This window comes from Rattus norvegicus, chromosome 14, assembly GCF_036323735.1.
Source record: "Rattus norvegicus strain BN/NHsdMcwi chromosome 14, GRCr8, whole genome shotgun sequence".
Lineage (NCBI taxonomy): Eukaryota > Metazoa > Chordata > Mammalia > Rodentia > Muridae > Rattus > Rattus norvegicus.
Window position 1 is genome coordinate 51089936 of NC_086032.1, and position 20998 is coordinate 51110933.

A 20998-nucleotide genomic window follows, 5' to 3' on the forward strand; every position below is an offset into this window, starting at 1 on the left:
GTCAGTTTCGTGTGTAGCGCTGTGGTGGCAGCTGCTGCACCTGACGTTCCATGTTAATGTTCTAGAGGGAATGCCTCATATTTCTAAGGTTAGTTTGTGCTTATAAATGTTCCAATTTTTTGTATTTTGGTGAGTCTTCTTAACAATGCTGGCATTCTTGGCCGTTTGAGAACCACAAGCTAACTAGCCTCTAAAACTGTGTATCTGTGTGTGTGCGGTATAAGTCTCAATGTTATTTTAATGACATTAGAAATCAAATAAGCACAGAAGCAGGGACATACCATTTAACATGAAAGAACGGAACCACACTGCAGACAGAGCTCAACAAGAGGTCAGCTACCACAGAAAATCAGAGAGAATAGTCTATCAGCATGGATGTCAAAAGCTTGATTCTGAAACTTTTATTTTGTTGAGTTGTCATGAATTGACAGCTTAGAACAGCATTTCTGCTGCTCTAATCTATAAACGGTTCAGATATATTGAGGTCTGTTAATATGAACTTGCCTATTACTTTAATATGTAATATCAATAATGCCTATTATTATTTATCGTTCATATACCATTAACCAAGAACTACATACCAGGAGTCATTTACCCTTTTAAAAATTTGTTTATTTACTATTTAACCATGAATATAGTATATTAGATCAAGTCCATCTACCCTTTCCTCCCACTCAATTTGTCTTTTTTCTCACTGCTTAGACTGGTTTGAGTGAAAATATGTTTTATGCTTGCTTAGATTTGGTGAACTGTTTGGAAAGAATTAGAAGGAGGAGCCTTGTTGGAGGAGATGTGTCTCTAGGAATAGGCTTTGAGATTCCAAATGTCCATTCAGGCCAAGTCTCTCTTGACCTTCACACAAGAATGTAGCTCTCAGACTCCAGCAACACGCCACCATACTCCCTGCCATCATGATAGTGGTCTAACCCTCTGAAGGTGTAAGGAAGTCCTGCTCTCTCTGCCTCCCTCTGCCCACCCTGCTTTGTTAATCCACAGAATCCATTTAATGCTGCCTATATGTCTTTAGATGTGGGAACATCCACTATCTCATGGCTAGACTCTCAGGACCTGCATCCCTGAAACTGACTCTTCCAATAGCTCCTTAGACAGAGGTAGGACTCCTTCCTCATCTGTGCCGGGGTTTTGTCTGGTTTGTCTCTTTGGCAAGTGTTGTCCATGCAGTACCAGCTATGATTGTATGTGTTCAAATGCATGTTCATGTCTAGGAAATACTGTTTTGCTGCACACGTCCACCTTCTGCCTTTCTGTTCCACTCTGCTACTGATCCCTGAGCCTTGAGAGGGAGGAGTGTGATATTGGAGTCTCATTTGGAGCTGCACACTCTGCTGTCTCTAATTCTCTATACAGTGACCTACTACCAGTCTCTATTAATTGGCACCTTCTGCAAAAAGAAACTTCTTTGCTGAGGCTTGAGAGCTGCATTAATCTATGAGCATAAAGATACGAACTTAAGCAATTTATTCCTGTGTCCAGTTAATATTATCATAATGCTAGGTTCTGCTCTAGGGCCTTTGTAATGCTTTCTTTTTTCTTTTAGAAGTCTGTGTCAATTTTCATGTTATTCCATTTTACAAGTGAAAACTAGAGAAGGTAATTTGTCTCACATTCCACAGTTAATAAATACTATTTTTTAAAAATAAAATGGTCTATTGTTTAAATGTTTCAAAAATTAAAATTAGAAGGGGGGGTTGGTGAGAGAGCTCTGAGATGCTGTGGACATGCTCAGTGTGATTGCATACTCTGAAATTCTCATCAATCAGTGAGTTAATTTTACCAAAGTTTACTATGATAATTTCTAATTTCATAGTACTGTTTTTTGTTTTATTCTATCTCATATTATTTTTATCAAATTTATTCTTTACTTTCTGTCATCTAAGCAAATGCAGACTATTTTTAGTACAGAATCATAGCCTTCTACAGCATTTATCTTATTTTAAATCCATTTACTATCCCCATGTTCCTTTGAACCCCATCCTGCTCGCACCTGATCATGAGAATGCAACAGACATTCATGTTACAGATGGGTTTTCTCAGCTAGAAGAAATCATGACCCCCACCCCACCCCCACATACATGCACATACTCCAGGGACATGTAGGTCTGTGTGTAGATCTGTCAGAGTCTCAAAAAGAAGGAGTGTAAGGAGGTAAAAGATTCTGAATTTAGTTTCTGGATTCTACTAGTGATTCTGAAAAGCACAGTGCAGGTCTGTATAATTTATTTTCTAGGTTAAATGGCACTGATCTCAGTGTAGAACATCAGTGGAGTATCTTTTAGCTGTTTTTAGGTATTGTTTTATATGTTTTATTCTTTGGAAAGTGGAGCAATGAAAATATGTTAGAAAAGCTTGAATTAGCATTTGTAGATTAGCCTTAAATCTTCCCAGGATTTGTAAGATCATGGGTTTTATTTCTAGACCCCTCAAAAATTTAAATATCAAAGAAAAAGTATTTTCCCTGTGAATCATCTCCTTTTAATATCATGACACATATCTGGTCACTTCCCTGTTTTAAATAGAAATAAATTTTCTTTTGTATCCAGTATTATCCTTTCAGTGATAATCTTCTTATAATGTTGTCTAGTTATCTAAATACAAAGTTGTTTAAAATTTATACCTACATGCAATATCTTAGCTGTTGATTGATTACTAATGTCCTGACCATGTATTTATAAAAATACAAGGAACTAAAGGATAAAACTTATGATAGGTCTTGTGCACATTGTGATGGGATCTCCCAAGCAGGACGACCTTTCATGGGTGTTCAGTTATGCAAAAAATCAGGATGGTGCCGATTTAGTTGATTAAGAAAAACATTAAGAAAGTCAGTGTTGTGATTTGCTAAGCCCCAGATATTCCTCTGTACCATCCTGATGGGTTTGAATCAGTACTGTTCCCAGGTCATCCTCAATATCCCCTGTACCTACTGAGGAATTCAACTAGAGGAGAGAAAGCATTCCACAGGTGGTATTTTTTATTATACTTTTTATTATTTAAAATGACTTTTAAGTTAAAATGTCTTGATAGTATTCCCCCTTTTCCCTAAGTACTTCAGATTCTCCCATGTTCCCTGCCCAGCAGCTGTTGGAAAACAAAGAAAAATCCAATAGAACAACTAGAAAAAAAACAATCCTTGTCCCTCTACACTGTAACCAAATAAAAGCATGTGCATGTGCGCGCACAGACACACACACACACACACACACACACACACACACACACACACACACACAGTGTAGTTCATTATAGTTAACCCCTGAACATGGGGTCTAGCCTGGAGTCGTTGTTATATCCAGTGTTTCAACATTGAAGAAAACATATTTCCCCTACTAGTCGATATAGATGACAGTTCAATGGTTTGTCTTGTCCTTCTTAGTAGCTGAGTTTTCATCAATCCATTTTCTTTTTTCAGAAAATTGATTGAAACATTCTTTCTGAGTAGAATGTTAACAAACTTTCATGTTAGCCTAGTATTTCCTGTACTCATCTTACAAGGGTGGAAGCTGCAAAATAAATCTCTACTTCCAAATTGTCCCTACTTCATTCACAAGAGAATTGGCAACATTCATTCTTCCAAGGATTAATCTATATCCCACAATGTGAATGAGATGCCAGAGAAACACAATAAGTAATCATTTGATGCAATCATTTTCTATTAGTAGTTGTATTCTGGGCTCCAAATAGGAAGAATAAACTGCTTAAAAGAAGTTACTTTTTATTCCATGAATGTTCCACTGATGTTTTAAAAGAGTTTGACTGAAACTAAGATTTTTAAAGCAGAATAACCTCCTTTATTATAGTTATTTGTACATGTATTACAAGTTGGAATTGTCTTTTTTAAATTGGCTGTAGACATTTTAAAAGGTCTGTTTCTTAAGTAATGATTTTCAGCAATGAATATGTCTTTCAGTAACCTTGACTTTCTTAATATCTTTTATACTATGTGATAGGTTAGGGGTGTGTTAGGTACTCAGACTCCTGTGTGTCTGTACTGATCAATATCTCTTAAATCAGAGTGGCAGAGTAGAATTACTATCCTATTTGTGATATCCACTACCCCCAACAATTTGATTCTAAAGAAAAGTAGTGTAAGCAAAGCCAATGTGATTTCAATGACAATTTATTAGAAAAAAACCTTCACTTAAGAAAAACTCATTCTTAAAAGCACTGAAGGAATGGTAATAAAGATCATTTTTTCATTCTTTTTTGATAAAAATCTTTTTTATTATACATGACTATAAAGTTAATATGTAAATAGATACATAAACATACTTCTTAAGGTTTTAAAAATTCTTAGTGACCAAGTAGATATCAGCGCTTTGAGAACAAGGTTAAATAGATGTAACCACATTTTCTCTAAACAACAGATAGCTCACATTTTACCATCTTGTTGAAACAAAGTTGACACAGAACATGCTTAGCGTGAGACCCTGACTTCAATCTATAGTAACTTTAAGGAGTTTCACAAAAATATCACTTGTAAAGAATCTCTTCTTCCCAAAGTATTTCACCTTCACTGTCTATCTCTTTAATAGCTGCCATTCATTCCTAGATATATGGGTGTGTGTGTGCCTTGAGTCGTATTGATTCTATGACAGTTTCCTCCTTGTTTTATGGTGTAAGCATGTGTTTGGTGATATTTGAAATCGTCCTCCCATGGCTTCCTAACTTCAGAACTTTATTGTACAATATATGCTCTATTTTAAGAATTTAATTTCCTCAGCCGTCCTACTTTACTCAAACTATTTAAAATGTAGTTATCATAAGTAGGAATTAATGTTACAGGCATACAGCATTTAATTAACTGCTCATTCATTTAAGGTAATGAGATCATGTGGTTTTACACAAGTACTTTTTATACAATGTACTTCTATACAAGTACATGAAATATTTCTTGCTGCTGCTTAAAACAACCTTGTTTGCTGAGAATCATTTAGTGTCATAGGGATTGTAGTTATCAGTTAATTAACTTGAAAAGAAAGGTAACAATAATTTATTTCCTCCCTAGGGACTAAAGTTGAAACATTGAGATAAAGAGAATAAAACTTCATTTAAGTTGCTATTTAGACTTTATCATAGCTATTGTTATAAGACCATCTTTTATTTCATTTCCTTCATACTAAGTGCCTGACTCTGTATCAAAAGTGAAATCTAGATTTAGCCTTATGTAATCTTCCAAAATATATATTTTTACATTGCTGAATCATATTCTATTATAAACTTCTTTTAAATTAGTCCAACAAAATTTTACAAGAAAGACTCAAATCATAATGATCTAAATAGGTATCTGTGTATGTTTGTATATTTATATTGTTGTACATGACAGAGGCCTTTAGAATACATTCATCTTAGAATTAAGCAGTCCAAATATAATAGCTTTTGACAAATTTATACTTAAACACTTAAAACCTTTATTGTCAGTGCACTTAAGAAAATCACAGCAAAACTAGGAGTATGTATCATAATCCAATTGAAATTACTTGTGTTCCACTCTCATAACTTTTTACTGAAATACACACACGCACACACACACACACAATTATACACACTTATAATTACACACACACACACACACACACACACATTCAATCACACAAGTTTGAAGAATCAACCTAACAAACTTCAAGAGAGGAAGTATTGCTTTGAAACTATATGATAATGGTCCTTTCTAGTCACTGTAGACTGTGAATGTCCAGATACTTTCTGATGGACAAATTCTATAGGGAGGAAGCCAACCAATAATTTTATTAGCTCTGTTTTGTACAGGAATCTACATCATGAAATTTAAATGATTGTTAAGCATCATCCTCACGCAGAGGGAAGAAAAATCTCTAGATCTCCAAAACCTATTCATTATATGATTACAAATACAAAATGAAGTAAATGACTGTTGTGGTCCAAAGTGTTTGTGTAGTGCTCTCGAGCACGTAAAACAAGTCTCACTACATCACCATTGATTGGCAGCATGGGATGTCTCCCACTGAGGAAAATGTTTCAGTATAGGAAATAAAGTTCTATGTTGCATGCTAAGACATATAAATTATAATTGTAGTTTTTTTATTTGTCAGATATCCATAATAAGCCACATGTTTCACATTTATAAATTTGATAGCATTACATTTATTATTTAAGCTGTTTGATACTCGCAGTAGGTACAATATGTAACACTTTCAAAATGTTAAAGGAGTATTTATACCATTGTATTGGGAATGTGTTGAAAATTATACCCTAATTTAATGTTTAAATATACATCATTTGATGTGCTGGATATATTTTGGAAACAGTTTACTGTGATTCTGTGTAATAGTAAATACAGAATAGTAAACACAATAAAGCATTTTTTTGCATTCTGCAATTATAACTGATGGTATAAATTTGAAAAATCTTTCTGGCAAAAATAGCCTAGCCAGTCATATTCCAGTACTATTTTATTTATAATTTGGATGTCCATATGTAATTTAACTATAGAATTATATGATGTTGAAGCAAGTAACTGACAGGAGAATAGATTCTAGGCATGGCATCATATCACTATAGTTCCAGGTCCTTAATACACATGCAAGAGAATCATAAGTTTGAGAAGATGATTCAAAAATATTTCAGACCGGGTTGATATTTAGTATCCTAAGAAATAGTTTCTTTTCCTTAATATCAAAATATTTATATATGCTAATCTTAATTTTTTAATCTTTTTGATCTTTTAATTTTAATCTTTTTTCTTTTCTAAAGATAAATAATCTTCATGGGTTAATGATAAAAAAAGAGGAAATATAGTATGTTAGATAATGTACCCAGGTTAATTTTTCCTCACTTGTAGAACTATATTTTACTAAAATAATTTTGAAGGAATGCTACACTATAAAAGGAATAGATCACTAGCCCTCATATCTCTATATTATAAGAAATACACAAGGTACTATGAAACTGATATCCAAAGAAGGGAAAATGAGTAATTTTGAAGTTGGTGTTTTGGATAATATCCTACAAATGACTTGGACATGATTAATTTTCAGTGTGTGGTGGGAGGGATCACTTATAGGTGCAGCACCTGTTGTGTTTTTTAGCATTTCAGCATTTGTGTATGGAGAGCTTCAAGACAGCATTTTTGTTTTTTAAATTATGTCCAGGCTTCAGGAAATGGTCTTTATCAAGAAGAACAGAGACATATATAGGCCATTAGTAATTACGCACAAATGAATAGCCCAGCATAATTTGTTTTCTTACCTGCACGTTGTAAAGAATAGGTCTGTTTGCGACTTACAGAGTCATGTATATGAGATTGTGTGTTGTAGAGCTGCATTTACTATGTACTAATAGTGAGCCACATTCTGTTCTTGTTTTTTTCCTTTACCCACATAAATTTGAGAATGCTACTCTTGCATGTAACATTTCATCTATTTCTCCTACTGAGTTTGAGAGTTAGTCACTAGTAGATACTAGATTACCCATGGAGAAACTATAAAGTATGGAGACATTATTTATAGCTCCATCAGGAGACCTTCTAGTGAGTGGAGAGAAAGCATTAGAATCAAGACTTTTAATCTAGTCTACCTTTAACCCTTGTAGCCCTGAAATCAAGAATAAATCTAACAGTGGGTTTTTAGTCATAGATACAATCTATAAGTTATCAGAATTACTTCCTCTCTCCACTGCTGGCTCTCTGCAAAACAAGAATTCTGTTAGTTTTAAGGAACGCCAGTTAGGATGTAGTATTTTTATATAAAAACATGAACCAAAGGGTTTGTGAATCTTTGAGAGAGAGCATGATATATCTGCTTGCCTTGAGCATATCACCTACTCTGTTTTGTTATGTGCATGCATTCGTTTTGTTTGTTTTTTGCAGCAGAGAGCATTGAACTCTGCCTTTGGGGCAGAAGCTTTGCTCTGGCTCTTACCCCTGATTTTTGAGTTTTCCCAATTGTAAAATAGGGAAATAGGATTAGAGGAAAGCATTTGCTCTCTTACCTGAAGTGGTAGCTAAATAGGTTTCATAAAGCTATACGTAGCCATGCGTGAGAGGCAGTAAAGGTAATAGCAATAGCATGTTGGAATTTGATTAGAGAAAAACAAATATTAAATGAGGTAGTGCTTGTTAGTTAGTGTATGCTCTGGGTCCATCTCTGCAAGATTTAGTGTTTTAGAGAGTGCTTTGACTCTTCAGACCTGTTACTCTAACAAAGGTGAGTTACATTTCCCCTTGTTGATTTGTACTTAGCAATTACTTCCATTAGAATAAGTCTATAGGTTGGCAAATCCCTTGGTCCTGTGGAGGCTCAATGACCCAGCATAGGAGAATGCTAGGGCACCAAGTAGGAGTAGATGGTAGGTGGGGCAGCAACCTCATAGAAGCAGGGGCGAGGAGGAGGGGATGGGGGTTTGTGGAGGGGAAACTGGGAAGGGGGATAACATTTGAAATTTAAGTAAATAAAAGAATATAAAAACAAACAATTCTGTAAAATAGCTACCCAGTTGAAAGTCTGTAAATACATAAGCTTTCAATTGAAAGTACATGTGTACACAAAACCATTTCTTTCTTTCCAACTCAATTTTCATGTTTTTCCTTCATGCAACACTTCCTATACTTAGAAGTGTCTATAACATCTGGCCTACTGTTCATACTCTGGCTCACACTTATGTGAAATCTCATTTCTGATTAGATAAACAGAATCCATTGAAAGTTGAATGAGTACCCAGTGGGGGGCATGGCTACCCTGATCACCCAGGTGTTACTAAAAATTTCAGTGCTCTGAAGTCAAATGAGTCACAGGAAGCATCATTGATTGTCCTAGGGGGGAATTCAAGGCTTGCAGGCTTGTAGGTAAGCCACAACAAAAACTTGTGGACATGTGGAAGTGGATTTATTCTCAGTGTTATATTACTATATTTTATTTTATTTTATTTTTTTTATTAACTTGAGTATTTTTTATTTACATTTTGAGTGTTATTCCCTTTCCCGGTTTCCGGGCCAACATCCCCAACCCCTCCCCCTCCCCTTCCTTATGGGTGTTCCCCTCCCCATCCTCCCCCCATTGCTGCCCTCCTCCCAACAATCTAGTTCACTGGGGGTTCAGTCTTAGCAGGACCCAGGGCTTCCCCTTACATTGGTGATCTTACTAGGATATTCAATGCTACCTATGAGGTCAGAGTCCAGGGTCAGTCCATGTATAGTCTTTAGGTAGTGGCTTAGTCCCTGGAAGCTCTGGGTGCTTGGCATTGTTGTTCATATGGGGTCTCGAGCCCCTTCAAGCTCTTCCAGTTCTTACTCTGATTCCTTCAACGGGGGTCCTGTTCTCAGTTCAGTGGTTTGCTGCTGGCATTCACCTCTGTATCTGCTGTATTCTGGCTGTGTCTCTCAGGAGAGATCTACATCCGGCTCCTGTCTGCCTGCACTTCTTTGCTTCATCCATCTTGTCTAATTGGGTGGCTGTATATGTATGGGCCACATGTGGGGCAGGCTCTGAATGGGTGTTCCTTCTGCCTCTGTTTTAATCTTTGCCTCTCTATTCCCTGCCAAGGGTATTCTTGTTCCCCTTTTAAAGAAGGAGTGAAGCATTCACATTTTGATCATCTGTCTTGAGTTTCATATGTTCTAGGCATCTAGGGTAATTCAAGCATTTGGGCTAATAGGTACTTATCAATGAGTGCATACCATGTGTGTTTTTCTGTGATTGGGTTAGGTCACTCAGGATGATATTTTCCAGTTCCAACCATTTGCCTATGAATTTCATAAAGGCATTGTTTTTGATAGCTGAGTAGTATTCCATTGTGTAGATGTACCACGTTTTCTGTATCCATTCCTCTGTTGAAGGGCATCTGGGTTCTTTCCAGCTTCTGGCTATTATAAATAAGGCTGCTATGAACATAGTGAAGCACGTGTCTTTTTTATATGTTGGGGCATCTTTTTGGTATATGCCAAAGAACTATATTTTATTTAATGTCATACATGCACTATATAATGATTTAGCATGTAACCATCATTTAGAAATATGATGTAGAGGCTACCAGAGTAGCTCAGAAGTAAAGTCTCTTGCCACCAATCCTAAGAGTCTGAGTTTGATCTCTAGAACTCTCACATTAAAGGTTAAGAAATGACTCTACAAGTATTCCTCTGACCTCAATGTATGTACATTTCCTCACAATACATTGTAAATGTTTCTTGGATGTTTTCTTTATTTACATTTCAAATGTTATTCCCTTTCCTGGTTTCCCTTCCAAAACTCCCTGTCCCATCCCCCCCCTTGCTTCTATGAGGGTTCTCCCCCACCTACCTACCCACTCCCTCCCACCTCCCTGCCCTGGCATTCCCCTACACTGAGGCATCAAGCCTCAGAGGGCCAAAGGCTTCTACTCCCATTGGTGCCCAACAAGGTCATCTTCTGCTACATATGCGGGTGGAGCCATGGATCGCTCCATGTGTATTCTTTGGTTGGTGGTTAAGTCGCTGGGAGCTTTTCAAAAGAAGTAATGACGTTTTACCTTTTAAAATAAAATCTTCAAGATTTAAAAATATATGGGGCAGGAGAAGTTTGTTCAGTTGTCAAGAGCACTTACTACTCTCAGATTTCAGTTCCCAACACCCACATTGAGGAGCTGTCAATCTCTAACTCTAGCTTCAGGAGATTTAATGTCCACTACTGTCCTCCAGTGGCACCCACACTAAAAAGGCATACATTCAAACAGACACATACACATAGGCACACCACAGTATTTAGCTCACATAGCTAAAAATAAGTATTTAAAAATTCAAAATACAAATGTTTTTATTGTAGCCCCCAATAAGTGAAAGTGTAACCAAATTCCATAAGTTCTGTTCTGTTTTACAGAGAAAAGTATCAAGGAAGGCATCTTAAAACTCAAAGAAGAACCATCTAAAATACTGTCTGGGAATAAGTTTCAAGACCGATGTGTTGTTTTACGAGATGGACATCTCTTTATTTACAAGGATCCAAAGGTAGTTGGATAAGCAGGATTGGTGCATGGAAGTTATTGCTTTGCTTTGGTGTTTATATCTTCATCTGACACTAGTAGCAACCATCCCTCTTCAGAATAGTACCTCCTGGTGATTTCCTATAACAACAAAAACCCAGTAACTAAGTCCAGATCCCTGTGGCCTTCCTAGGAACCCCAGTTTTTTGTTTGAAGGAAAATCACATCATCACTGAAGAGACTTTCAGTGCATTAACATAAACCATCATATAAATTAGCATCATAGCCAACAGAATTAAGAGAAAAAATGTTACATTGTAAAGACAAAAGAGATGCTTTGGGTAAAGTAATGGAGACTTAATGAAGAGTGGTCTAAAAAAAAAGACAAAATCTGAAGTCTGTAATGAAAGTTAACATCTTCCTTATACATTTGAATAAATCCTTCAGTGTCACACTTACTGGCTTCTACATATTATTCCCTCTAAGTACTGAGTTTTATTGAAGAAATGCAAAGTAGTGATGAGAACAAGAGATTTTAAAAGAGAGTTAAATAAATAATATAGCTATAAAATACTAAATTTGCCATAAGAAAAATCTCATCTCTGTTAAGAGTTAGTGGTGTGAATAAGTAATGTAACATCTCTGCTTCTCTTAAGAATGTGATGATTGTATTATGAGTCCTATATACTAATCATGTTAATGTTTAAATAGAGTATGTTTAAGAGACAGTTTTGAAACATGAAACATGTAAATATATCATCATAAAAGTATGGTTCCAAAGATACCCCTAAGAATAAGATTGGATAAGTTGCAGAATGAACAAAATATTCAATATTTATAGAAATATACAATATTTCTATCTAAAAAATCAAAATTGTTAATCTGGATAATAATCGAGTAGATACTACATGAAGGAACCTTTAGAAATGTTTCACGAGCCACTAAACTGAATGTGTTCAACATCGTTAGTCATCATGAAATTATTAGTGTACCATTCTACAAACCACTTGCTTTGATGAAATCATGTGAGACAACTCCAATTTGGAGAAGGATGTTGAGTAACTTGAGTGCTGATAGTTGTGAAAGGATGGAATCCTAATATTATGCAGGATTCTTTAACAGTTTCTGACTAAAGTTATTCATCTACCTGCAAATAACAACTCCCAAGCACTAGTAAATGAAGTGGCAGCTTTATTTACAGAAGTGTCCATAAACCGAATAATATAGATAGAATACTACTACTCAGATTTCAAGTACCTGTCTCAACAATAAATTATTGAAATATAACAATCAGTATAGAGCCATATCACAACCATTTGTTTCACTCTATGGGAAAGAACTCAGAAAGGATTTGCTTGGCTTGGGGAGAATAATAGCCAGCTGTAGAGTTCCCAGGAGCAGTAAGAATTTGAAGTGAGAAGCCTTCGCTGTCTTCTTATTGCATCTGACACACTTGAAAAGGAGCCTGCCTAATCTCACATACTTGTTTTGTGTGTGTGTTTTCTGTGCAGAGGAGAACTAACCTTTTGAGAAAACACCTACATGTTTTGAGTTGTATGAGTGAGTTTTAAGGTTCTTGAAACTTAGATCTATTTCTGTGAAAATCAACTGATTACAGGCAATTATTTTAATGATGTAAAGTACAACCTTGTTAACTTTGTCTACTTTTCTGTAGTGAGTGAGAATAAACCATACAACTTATTCTGGTTGACTTGGTCATTGATCTTCCGTACTTGTAACATGTTGGTACAGGGTTATGTTTTCTGTTGGATGCCATCCTAATGGTATGAATAATCAAGTGAATATTTTGTCCAATCAAGGCCCTTATTCCAACAGAAGGCCCATTATTATTTTCAGTAGTAGAAAGAACAGAATAATGGCCACAGTATCCCCGAACAACAGTAAGTAGTGTGAGTATTGTGTGGCAGCACATTATGTGGCCATTGGCTAGCTTGTTTTCATCTTTCTTTTTTTTTTTTTTGTTTTGTTTTTTTGTTTTTTTTTTTTTTTTTTGGTTTTGTTTTCATCTTTCTAAAAGCTCCCTGGAATTGGAACTATTACTACTCCTTCATGGCACATGAAGAAATTGAGTCAAAATGATTTCATATAACTAACCAGAGACTAACCAATAAGCTTTGAAGAAAGAATCCATTCCTACAATGAGATTTCAAAGGCTCTATGCAGAGATTTCCTAGGGGCAATAAATTAATAATACTTTAGCTTAGTAGTTTGACTGACAATTTATTGGAAGATAATTGGGTTTTTTCATCTGGGTAATACCAAGTATGCTTAAAGATGATCCAGTGGGGCTTAGAGAGATAAGTGTAACAGTTCAGAGCACTGACATTTACAAAGGACCCTGGTTTGATTCCCAGCACTAACAAGGCATTTGCAACCATCTCTTTCTCCAGTCTGAGGGCAGCAGAAGCTCTCATCTAGTATAGATGGGTGCTGGGCACTCACATATGAGACGAATATATATGTAGTATTATCTGCAATATCATATAAACACCCAGGATTTTAAATCATGGAGACCATAGTTATAGAATTTTAGTCTAATTATTAAATGTAAAAATTTGGTTCTCGGACAGTTTTCAGTAATATATGTGCCCTATATGCATTTAGAAAGTAATTTCCTGCAAAGGATGTAGAAATTATAAACCGAGAAGTATTTTTAAAGCAACTGTTAATTAGAAATAATTTATGAATGTTCATTAACAACAAATTAGGATAATACACAAGGAAGATTGATTTCATTTTCACAGGCTTTTCCCTACACAGAAAATGTTAATTAAAATGTGCTCAGAACTGATTTACATAAAAGGTGAGAGGTTTCAAAGAATATTGCCATTACTCTCTTAATGGTGTGGAAAAAAAGCAAATTGGGGGAGGGGTAATCCTGAACAGTTGCATGAACTAATAAGCAAACTCCTTTTAGCCGTGGGATAATTCTGAGGCTCACTTATTCAAATGACGTAGTTAAGAACTTCACTTTGAAATATAGTAACTCAAGCAACACGTTGTACATTTCATGGAAGTTTAATTTGTGTAACTTTCTGAGGTCTCATGAGAGAGACAGAGACAGATTTGTAAACTGAGAATTACTTTGGTAGAACTTTCCATTGGGAACTTTGTGGTTCCTTATGCCACGATCTCATTGAACTTGAACACAGAAAGAGTTATGTTTCCTAGCTACTGATTTGCCTTTCTAGTCATGACTTTAGTGTGATATAAAGTGATAAGCTTGAATGGCAGAAGTGGCATAGGGGATTTCTTTCCTTATGGGCAGCGTGAGGCATGCAGATGCCCTAATTGGCATTCCATTGGAATTGCTGCCTTAGCCCAGCATGGTGTCCTGAAGCAGGGATTAACTACCTAACCTGCCAGGGAGGGTGTTAGCCTCAGTTGTAGTATGATTTAATCTTACAACAAAGGTAACCAGAAAGTACCCTTTAGCATGCAGTCTTAGTGGCCAGCTTTCTGCTTCTTGGATAGAGTCTATCTAGGGGAATTCAAAGGCCATGCCTTAAGATCACACAAAAGGCATTCATGGTTTTGTTTTGTTTGTTTTTTTTTAATGTTTCTTCCTTAAAATTCAACAAATTGGGGCTTGAGAGATGGCTCAGTAGTTAAGAGCTCTTCTAGAGGTCCTGAGTTCAATTCCCAGCAACCATATGGTGGGGCACATCTGTATAGGATTTGGTGACCTGGTGTGTCTGAGGACAGCGACAGTGTACTCATATACATAAATGATTCTTAAAAATAATTCAACAGGTTACCAAGTCATAAGAACAATATCAAAAATCATTTTCCATTGTACTTAGAAGAAACAGTGTGTCAAGTATTTTAAATGCCCTTAGCAAGAAATAGAAGCAAATCCAAAGGAAACTATAGAACTCCACTGATAAAACTTGTGTAATCTTACTGATATTGATTTCTAACCTCACAGTTGTTGTTTTAGAACTGTACGAACATGATACTTTATCTCAAAAGGAAAATAGATATAAGAATAATAGCAAATACTTTTGGGAATAAGTAAACAAAATATTTTTTCAATTATTAAGATGTGTAACACATCAGAAAAATCTTTTAAAAAAATGCAACTTAATATAAAAGTAAGTGTAGAGGAATGGCTCAGTATAAGAATTCTGTGTCCAGACCTATATATTTAGAAACATGTCACATAAATTGCAAGTATTAACTATGGGCATTTGTTAAATTAATTGCAGTAAATAATTGTCAACAAAAATATGGAATTTTAATTTTCACATATATTGAATCTAAAATATCTCAGGTTAACAAAATAACTAAATAATTTAAAATAGTAACTATCAAAATTCACAAGACCGTGAAAATAAGTTCCTGTCAATTGTACTGGAATATCTTATGTTAAAGGAAATTAAGAATGGGTAAACACACACGGTGTTGTGGTACATTTCTGTAATTCTACTGTCAGGAGACCCTGGTACAGCAAAGCTTCCCTTTCAGACCACAGATTAGATGCAAACCACACCCCACCATCTGTTTTTAGAGAGAATTTTTAAAAATTAAACGGGGAAGAAAAGTTAAAGTACTTGTGGGTGGAGGGGCTGCAAATGTCCTTTCAGATGTAACATTTAAGAAGAGAAAAAGAGGAGAGATGTATTAGAATAGGCAAGGATGCATCATCTATTTTAATTGGTCATGTTAATTAGGTGAACCAAAGGAGGCCTTTGATTGGTGGACTTCAATACTGAGATATCTAGACTATGGTAATCAGCCTCAGAAGGAGGAATTAGCCAAATAATGGGGAGAAGAGTGAGGCTTTCCAGGGCCACAGGGAAAGTTTCCTGAGACTATTCATCTAGCCCTTGAGAAATGAGAACAAGGTTATGCTGTGCTGTGTAGTAAGTTTAGAGTTTGAGGCCACATGAGAACTGTTTTCAAATACTTAGTCTATTTGACTTTATACTACACTTGATCTTAGCCAAAAGGCCGAGAAGCGATTCTATTTGACTTTATAATAGCAAAATTAAAGCCAACTGCAGTTCAAATCAAACTTTCTGTCCAAAAGAGACCTTATTTCCATGCAAATATATTAAGTGTTAATAAAAAGAATAGGCAAAGATATGGACATACATTGTTAGAAATAAAATCTTTGTCTTAATTAGATTATAAGAACATATTATTCATAATTTGTCTGTTACTGTTAGTGGCCTGAAAGGGAAGTTAATTAATGAAATGTGTGGGCATATATTTTCACTGAAAATAAGAAAGTTACCACTATGCAGATCTAAATTCTCCATGCAAATCCCAGGGCTCCTTCACTATCAGAGTCCACTTATCACAAGGAAGGAAGGGAGTCCTCACTTCCTTGCTACTTTTTCTCTAAGTATTTCCTCTGAGTACTCTGGCTCCCACCCATTGAAATCAGCTCTTAACATTATAAGCATAGCTCCTACTTTTTACTTTTCAAGTTTAATGGGCTATAAAGTGTTGTTATCACAGTAACACTTTAATATATAACACATAGGCAAGCTACATAGTTGAACTTTTATGAATTTCTCTGGGGTTCTAGCAAATGGTTATATCAGGATTTGTGTAGGGCAGTGTGTTCTATATTTATACAGTAGCTGCGACTGTGAACTCATTTTATATCAATCACTGGACTACCCTTGATAGGCGTTGTTGTTGTTGTTGTTGTTGTTGTTGTTGTTGTTGTTGTTTAACCTTTACAATAACTTTTCACAATAACACTCTGCTGTCTTTTCAGTCGCCCCTAGCTGTGACTCATATAATCTCTTCTCTCCTCTTCTGCAAGCAATTTTTTTTAACAGCTTTCAGATACTTATTTAAATAAAGATACATCTGTCCAAAGGGCTTTGGAGAACATGGAAATGATCCAGAGACAGCATAAATTCCTTTGATAATGTATCTTAAGTTATTCTTGATAATTTTCACCAGTCTAACTACTTAGAATAGTTTATCATGTATCCTTGTATGTATGTAAATGGTCTGTTTTTCCCAATTATAAAATTTATATCGCATAAAATTGTCTTTATTTTTATTAGTACTTTATTAATCATTTTATTCATTTACATTTCACCCTCTTTACATTCAGTGATAAAATCTGACCCATATTTGTGTCAATTATGTTCTACTTAAATTTATTTATTTGGTCATATTATAATCAATCAGTCTTTATTTGCTAAAACTTGTAGTATACTCATAAACATGGCACAAAATAAAGAATTCTGAATGAAGTCATTAATATTTACAGAAATATTAATAAAATTTAAAATCTACTTAATTACAGATTATATGTTCTTTCCTTACAGAGCACCAAACATGAAAAGATGTTTCCTCTTAGGTTGATGAAGTTTTATCTTGGTGTCAAGAAGAAAATGAAGCCCCCAACCAGGTAAGTCTAAAAAGGAAAGAATGGTGAACAAGGAAAACAAAACAGGAATTAAATTCGTTGATGGAGGGCTTAGGGCTGAGTAGCATTAGTGTATCGCCTGTAAGTCTTGAGGGCCTTCAAGAACCTGGAGTCCTAGGGTGGGTTGCTTGGCTTTGTGAGAATATGAGAGAAATTATTTCCCCATGGAGAAATAGGTCAAACTCTTTAGCAACTATCTTCTGCCCTGGATGAGTCAGGAAATCCTTAGGAGACTTCAGCAACTTCAGAACGTGGGTTCCTTGGCCTCCGATTCTTTGATAGGACACAGCAATGTCTGGGGTATAGGGAATGGTCCAAGCATACTAAATAAACACAAGAAATCAAAACTGCCCTTCAATTTTCTGTTTCTTAGAATATGTGATCCTGGCTTTGCAGTATGCTCTTTAGTTGAGCTAAATTTGGAATTAACATTATACCATTTACGACATGTACTCTCTAAAATGTTAGGTTTTTTAAAAAAAAATATTTGACAAACCTAATATTCAATTTATACCATAATTTGTTACCACATCCATTTTATTTAGCTAAATGATACTTTTACAGTATTCCAGAAAACTCTTTAATAACCTGTGATTCTCAGATTGCATTATTGAAAAATTGTCTTACTTTAGCCTCCATGTTTAACTTTTCAACTGAAGTCATGTACATGTATAACACATGCACATGTACACATACCTGATTTCAGCCATTCCATAGATATTTTTCAATAATGTATTCATCATTTATGTGTTGCTATAAAATTCCTGAGACAGGCTATTAACACTAGCACAAAGTTTATTAATACACAAAATAAAAACATTAATGATTAAGTTTTACAGGCTCAGGGCCTTGGTAATGTTAAAGGGTAAGTTCCTTCAAGGGGAATTCTCGAGCTGTCTCATACTGTAACATGTCAGTGGCAGGAATCTAACATATTGTTTGTGTTCTCTGTATGATACAGTTGGGGATTGACAGCCTGTTCTGAAAAACACCACTGGTAAGTTAATAACAGACTTTTGATTTCATATAATATTTACAACTTTGACTAAACAATGACATCATGGCATAGGCAGAATTGCAGGCAAGAAAAAGGAATGAAACTTATGTGACATTCAGTTAATGGCCCTCATACATCCTTGTCAATGAAACTACATCTGATTTCCTCAAAAGATAGTAGATGGTAGTGGAAACCAACTTTTAGGAGATAAATAGGCAAAAATAAGGGCTTGTTTGTTTCTTTGTTTATTTAAGATAACACTTGTCTATGTTAAAACTTAAAAAAAATCTATATCCTGATTTTAAATATGTTTTCTCCATATTCTTTTCCCACTATATCCCTTCTCCTGCCTGTCTCCCAGAACACACTGAAAGCCTGCTTCCCACTCACCTCCTGTCTAACCAGTCCTCAGATCACATTAGGTTGGATAGTTTCTCATACCTTCTTCACACCAATGCTGGGGCCCAGGGCTTCTATCTGTCTGGTTTATGGGGAATCTCTTTGTTCCTTCCATTTCTGATTCTGCTTTGGATTTCTCCTGTGCTCTTGACACAAACACTACCGACTTTTGTCTGGTAAACACAATTCTTTTCTGCTTTCAGACCTTATTATAAATCCTGTACAGAAAAGTTTGCAGAGTCCTTGCCTTCATCAACCTCAGTTTTTCCAGTTTTCTTTTATACATAAAGATAGAACGGGCACTAGACTTTGATTTGCTGCTGCTTGTCTACCAGTGTGTTATATAAGGTTGCTCTGGGATCATGCTTTCATGATACATTCTGCTTCCTTCCTCCTGACCTCCATTCACTCCCGATGAACCAACAAAATCAAGTATCATTCATTCAAACCATAACCTCACTGCACACACTAACCTACAATCCTGATTAATTGCCATACATTTATGTTTGCATAAATAGATGATCTCACCTTTGCCTGCTGATAAAAAATGACAGGATCTTAGCAAGACTAATGAAAAACATAACAGATTTTATAAATGCCATTTTTTCCTATTTTTTCAAATAAAATGTGATTTTACTTATTAGTTATAAGTCCAGGAATTGGGGTTGGGGATTTAGCTCAGTGGTAGAGCGCTTGCCTAGGAAGCGCAAGGCCCTGGGTTCGGTCCCCAGCTCCGGAAAAAAAAAAAAAAACAAAAAAAGAAAAAAAAAAAGTCCAGGAATGTGAAGAGTTAAATTTCATTGAAATGTCCTTCATTTCATTGTATCCATAAGTACAAACTCTACCTCTTTAGAAAGCAACCTCCTCTTACCATCTCCAGACTCCCTGTATGCACATCTGCTGTTTCTGTGGGGTTTTTTTTTGTTTGTTTGTTTGTTTGTTTTTCCCTACAGCCTGCCTCTTTCTCTCTCTTACTGTGCAATGAATTTGTTTGCATGGCCAGCTTCCCTAATGTACTATGCAAAGATTGAGAGCAAAAGCTACTTTATTTAGGGTTTTAGTAAAACATTACTGAGTGAGTGCCAACAGATATATAGTGATATTTATCTGACGAGACCATATCTAAGCCTTAAAAAAAAAACACAAAAACAAAAACCTGCCACTCAATGAATGCACACATATGTTCCACTCAGAGTGTCTGGAGAAAAGATGTTTTACCGTCATGTGCCTGACAACACCACATAACACTGACTTTGCTTTTGAAAAATATTGCTGATCATTGTGCAGCATGCCAATTTGATGTTTACTTCCCAGAAGACTGAAACTCCTGCTGATATAGGCTGAGTTTGATTTCATTAAATCACAAGTTTGGAAGAGTTCAGAGATATTTCTAACTATTAAATTACTAACCAAGGTGTGGACGAGCAATGGTCTTTTCCGAGTACTTATTATATAAACTATGTTTGTAGGCACCTATGTTGTGACAGTTTACAAGCCCAGATGGAGTGGATGGCCAGTATCTTTATTGCTCAGGTATGGTATATATGATAACCATCTAATCTACTGTAAGCTGTGTTGAAAGGAAATGCCAGTGTTCTTGTAATTTTTACTGTAAGTTTTGTTTTTGATATATACAATTGATACACTTTCACTTGCATGTATTCTTTTTACATGTACAAAAATCCAGATTTTTTTCCATTACTCTTTGAGAGACTATTGACTGTCCAGGCTTCTTATCCTGCCAGCCCAGTGACCCTGTGACTTAGGAAGAATGTTCTGATTCAGATTGTAGCTGTGGCTGAGCTCTCACTACTCCGCAATGGCACGAAGAACCACGTACGGAAGCATACACTCTGCCTTCTCTTCCATCCTCCCTCCTCTGCCATTGCTGAAGAAAGATTAGGAAAGGACCTTTCTTTGATATCTGTTATGTGGTAAATGCTTAATAAGATCAAATGTTTTATCCCTTATAATGCACAGCAGATCCTGGATTTGCTTAAATTTGTTCATTAAGGTAGTGCAGAACTTCGAGAGTTCACCGAGACTCACACTCTACTTAAATAAGGTTTTCCACTTTCCTTTTGGAAAAAGGTTAAATAGGTCGATTAATTTAATTGGCTCCTTTTTCCACCTTTTCTAACTAAATCTGTAAGACCACTTCTCACAGAGCATTGGAATTCATGGCTAATGAATGAGTTGTCACTATTACTATTCAGATTCTTCTGCAATTCTTACAATGA

The 20998-nt window shown here is 35.6% G+C and overlaps 1 protein-coding gene and 1 pseudogene across 8 annotated transcripts in view; one reads left to right on the plus strand and one right to left on the minus strand.

Annotated features, from left to right (window-relative positions):
- The window catches only part of Arap2 (ArfGAP with RhoGAP domain, ankyrin repeat and PH domain 2), a 199650-nt gene that overhangs the window by 168613 nt on the left and 10039 nt on the right, over window positions 1–20998 (plus strand). For 6 of the 8 annotated variants that reach the window (XM_039091929.2, XM_039091927.2, XM_039091930.2 and 3 more), the window contains 4 exon segments: window positions 10842–10969; window positions 17262–17344; window positions 18324–18359; window positions 20228–20291. In XM_039091929.2, the coding sequence (XP_038947857.1) occupies window positions 10842–10969; window positions 17262–17344; window positions 18324–18359; window positions 20228–20291 (311 nt within the window). 8 annotated transcript variants of the gene reach the window in all.
- LOC120096846 (U2 spliceosomal RNA) lies at window positions 15778–15930 on the minus strand (annotated as a pseudogene).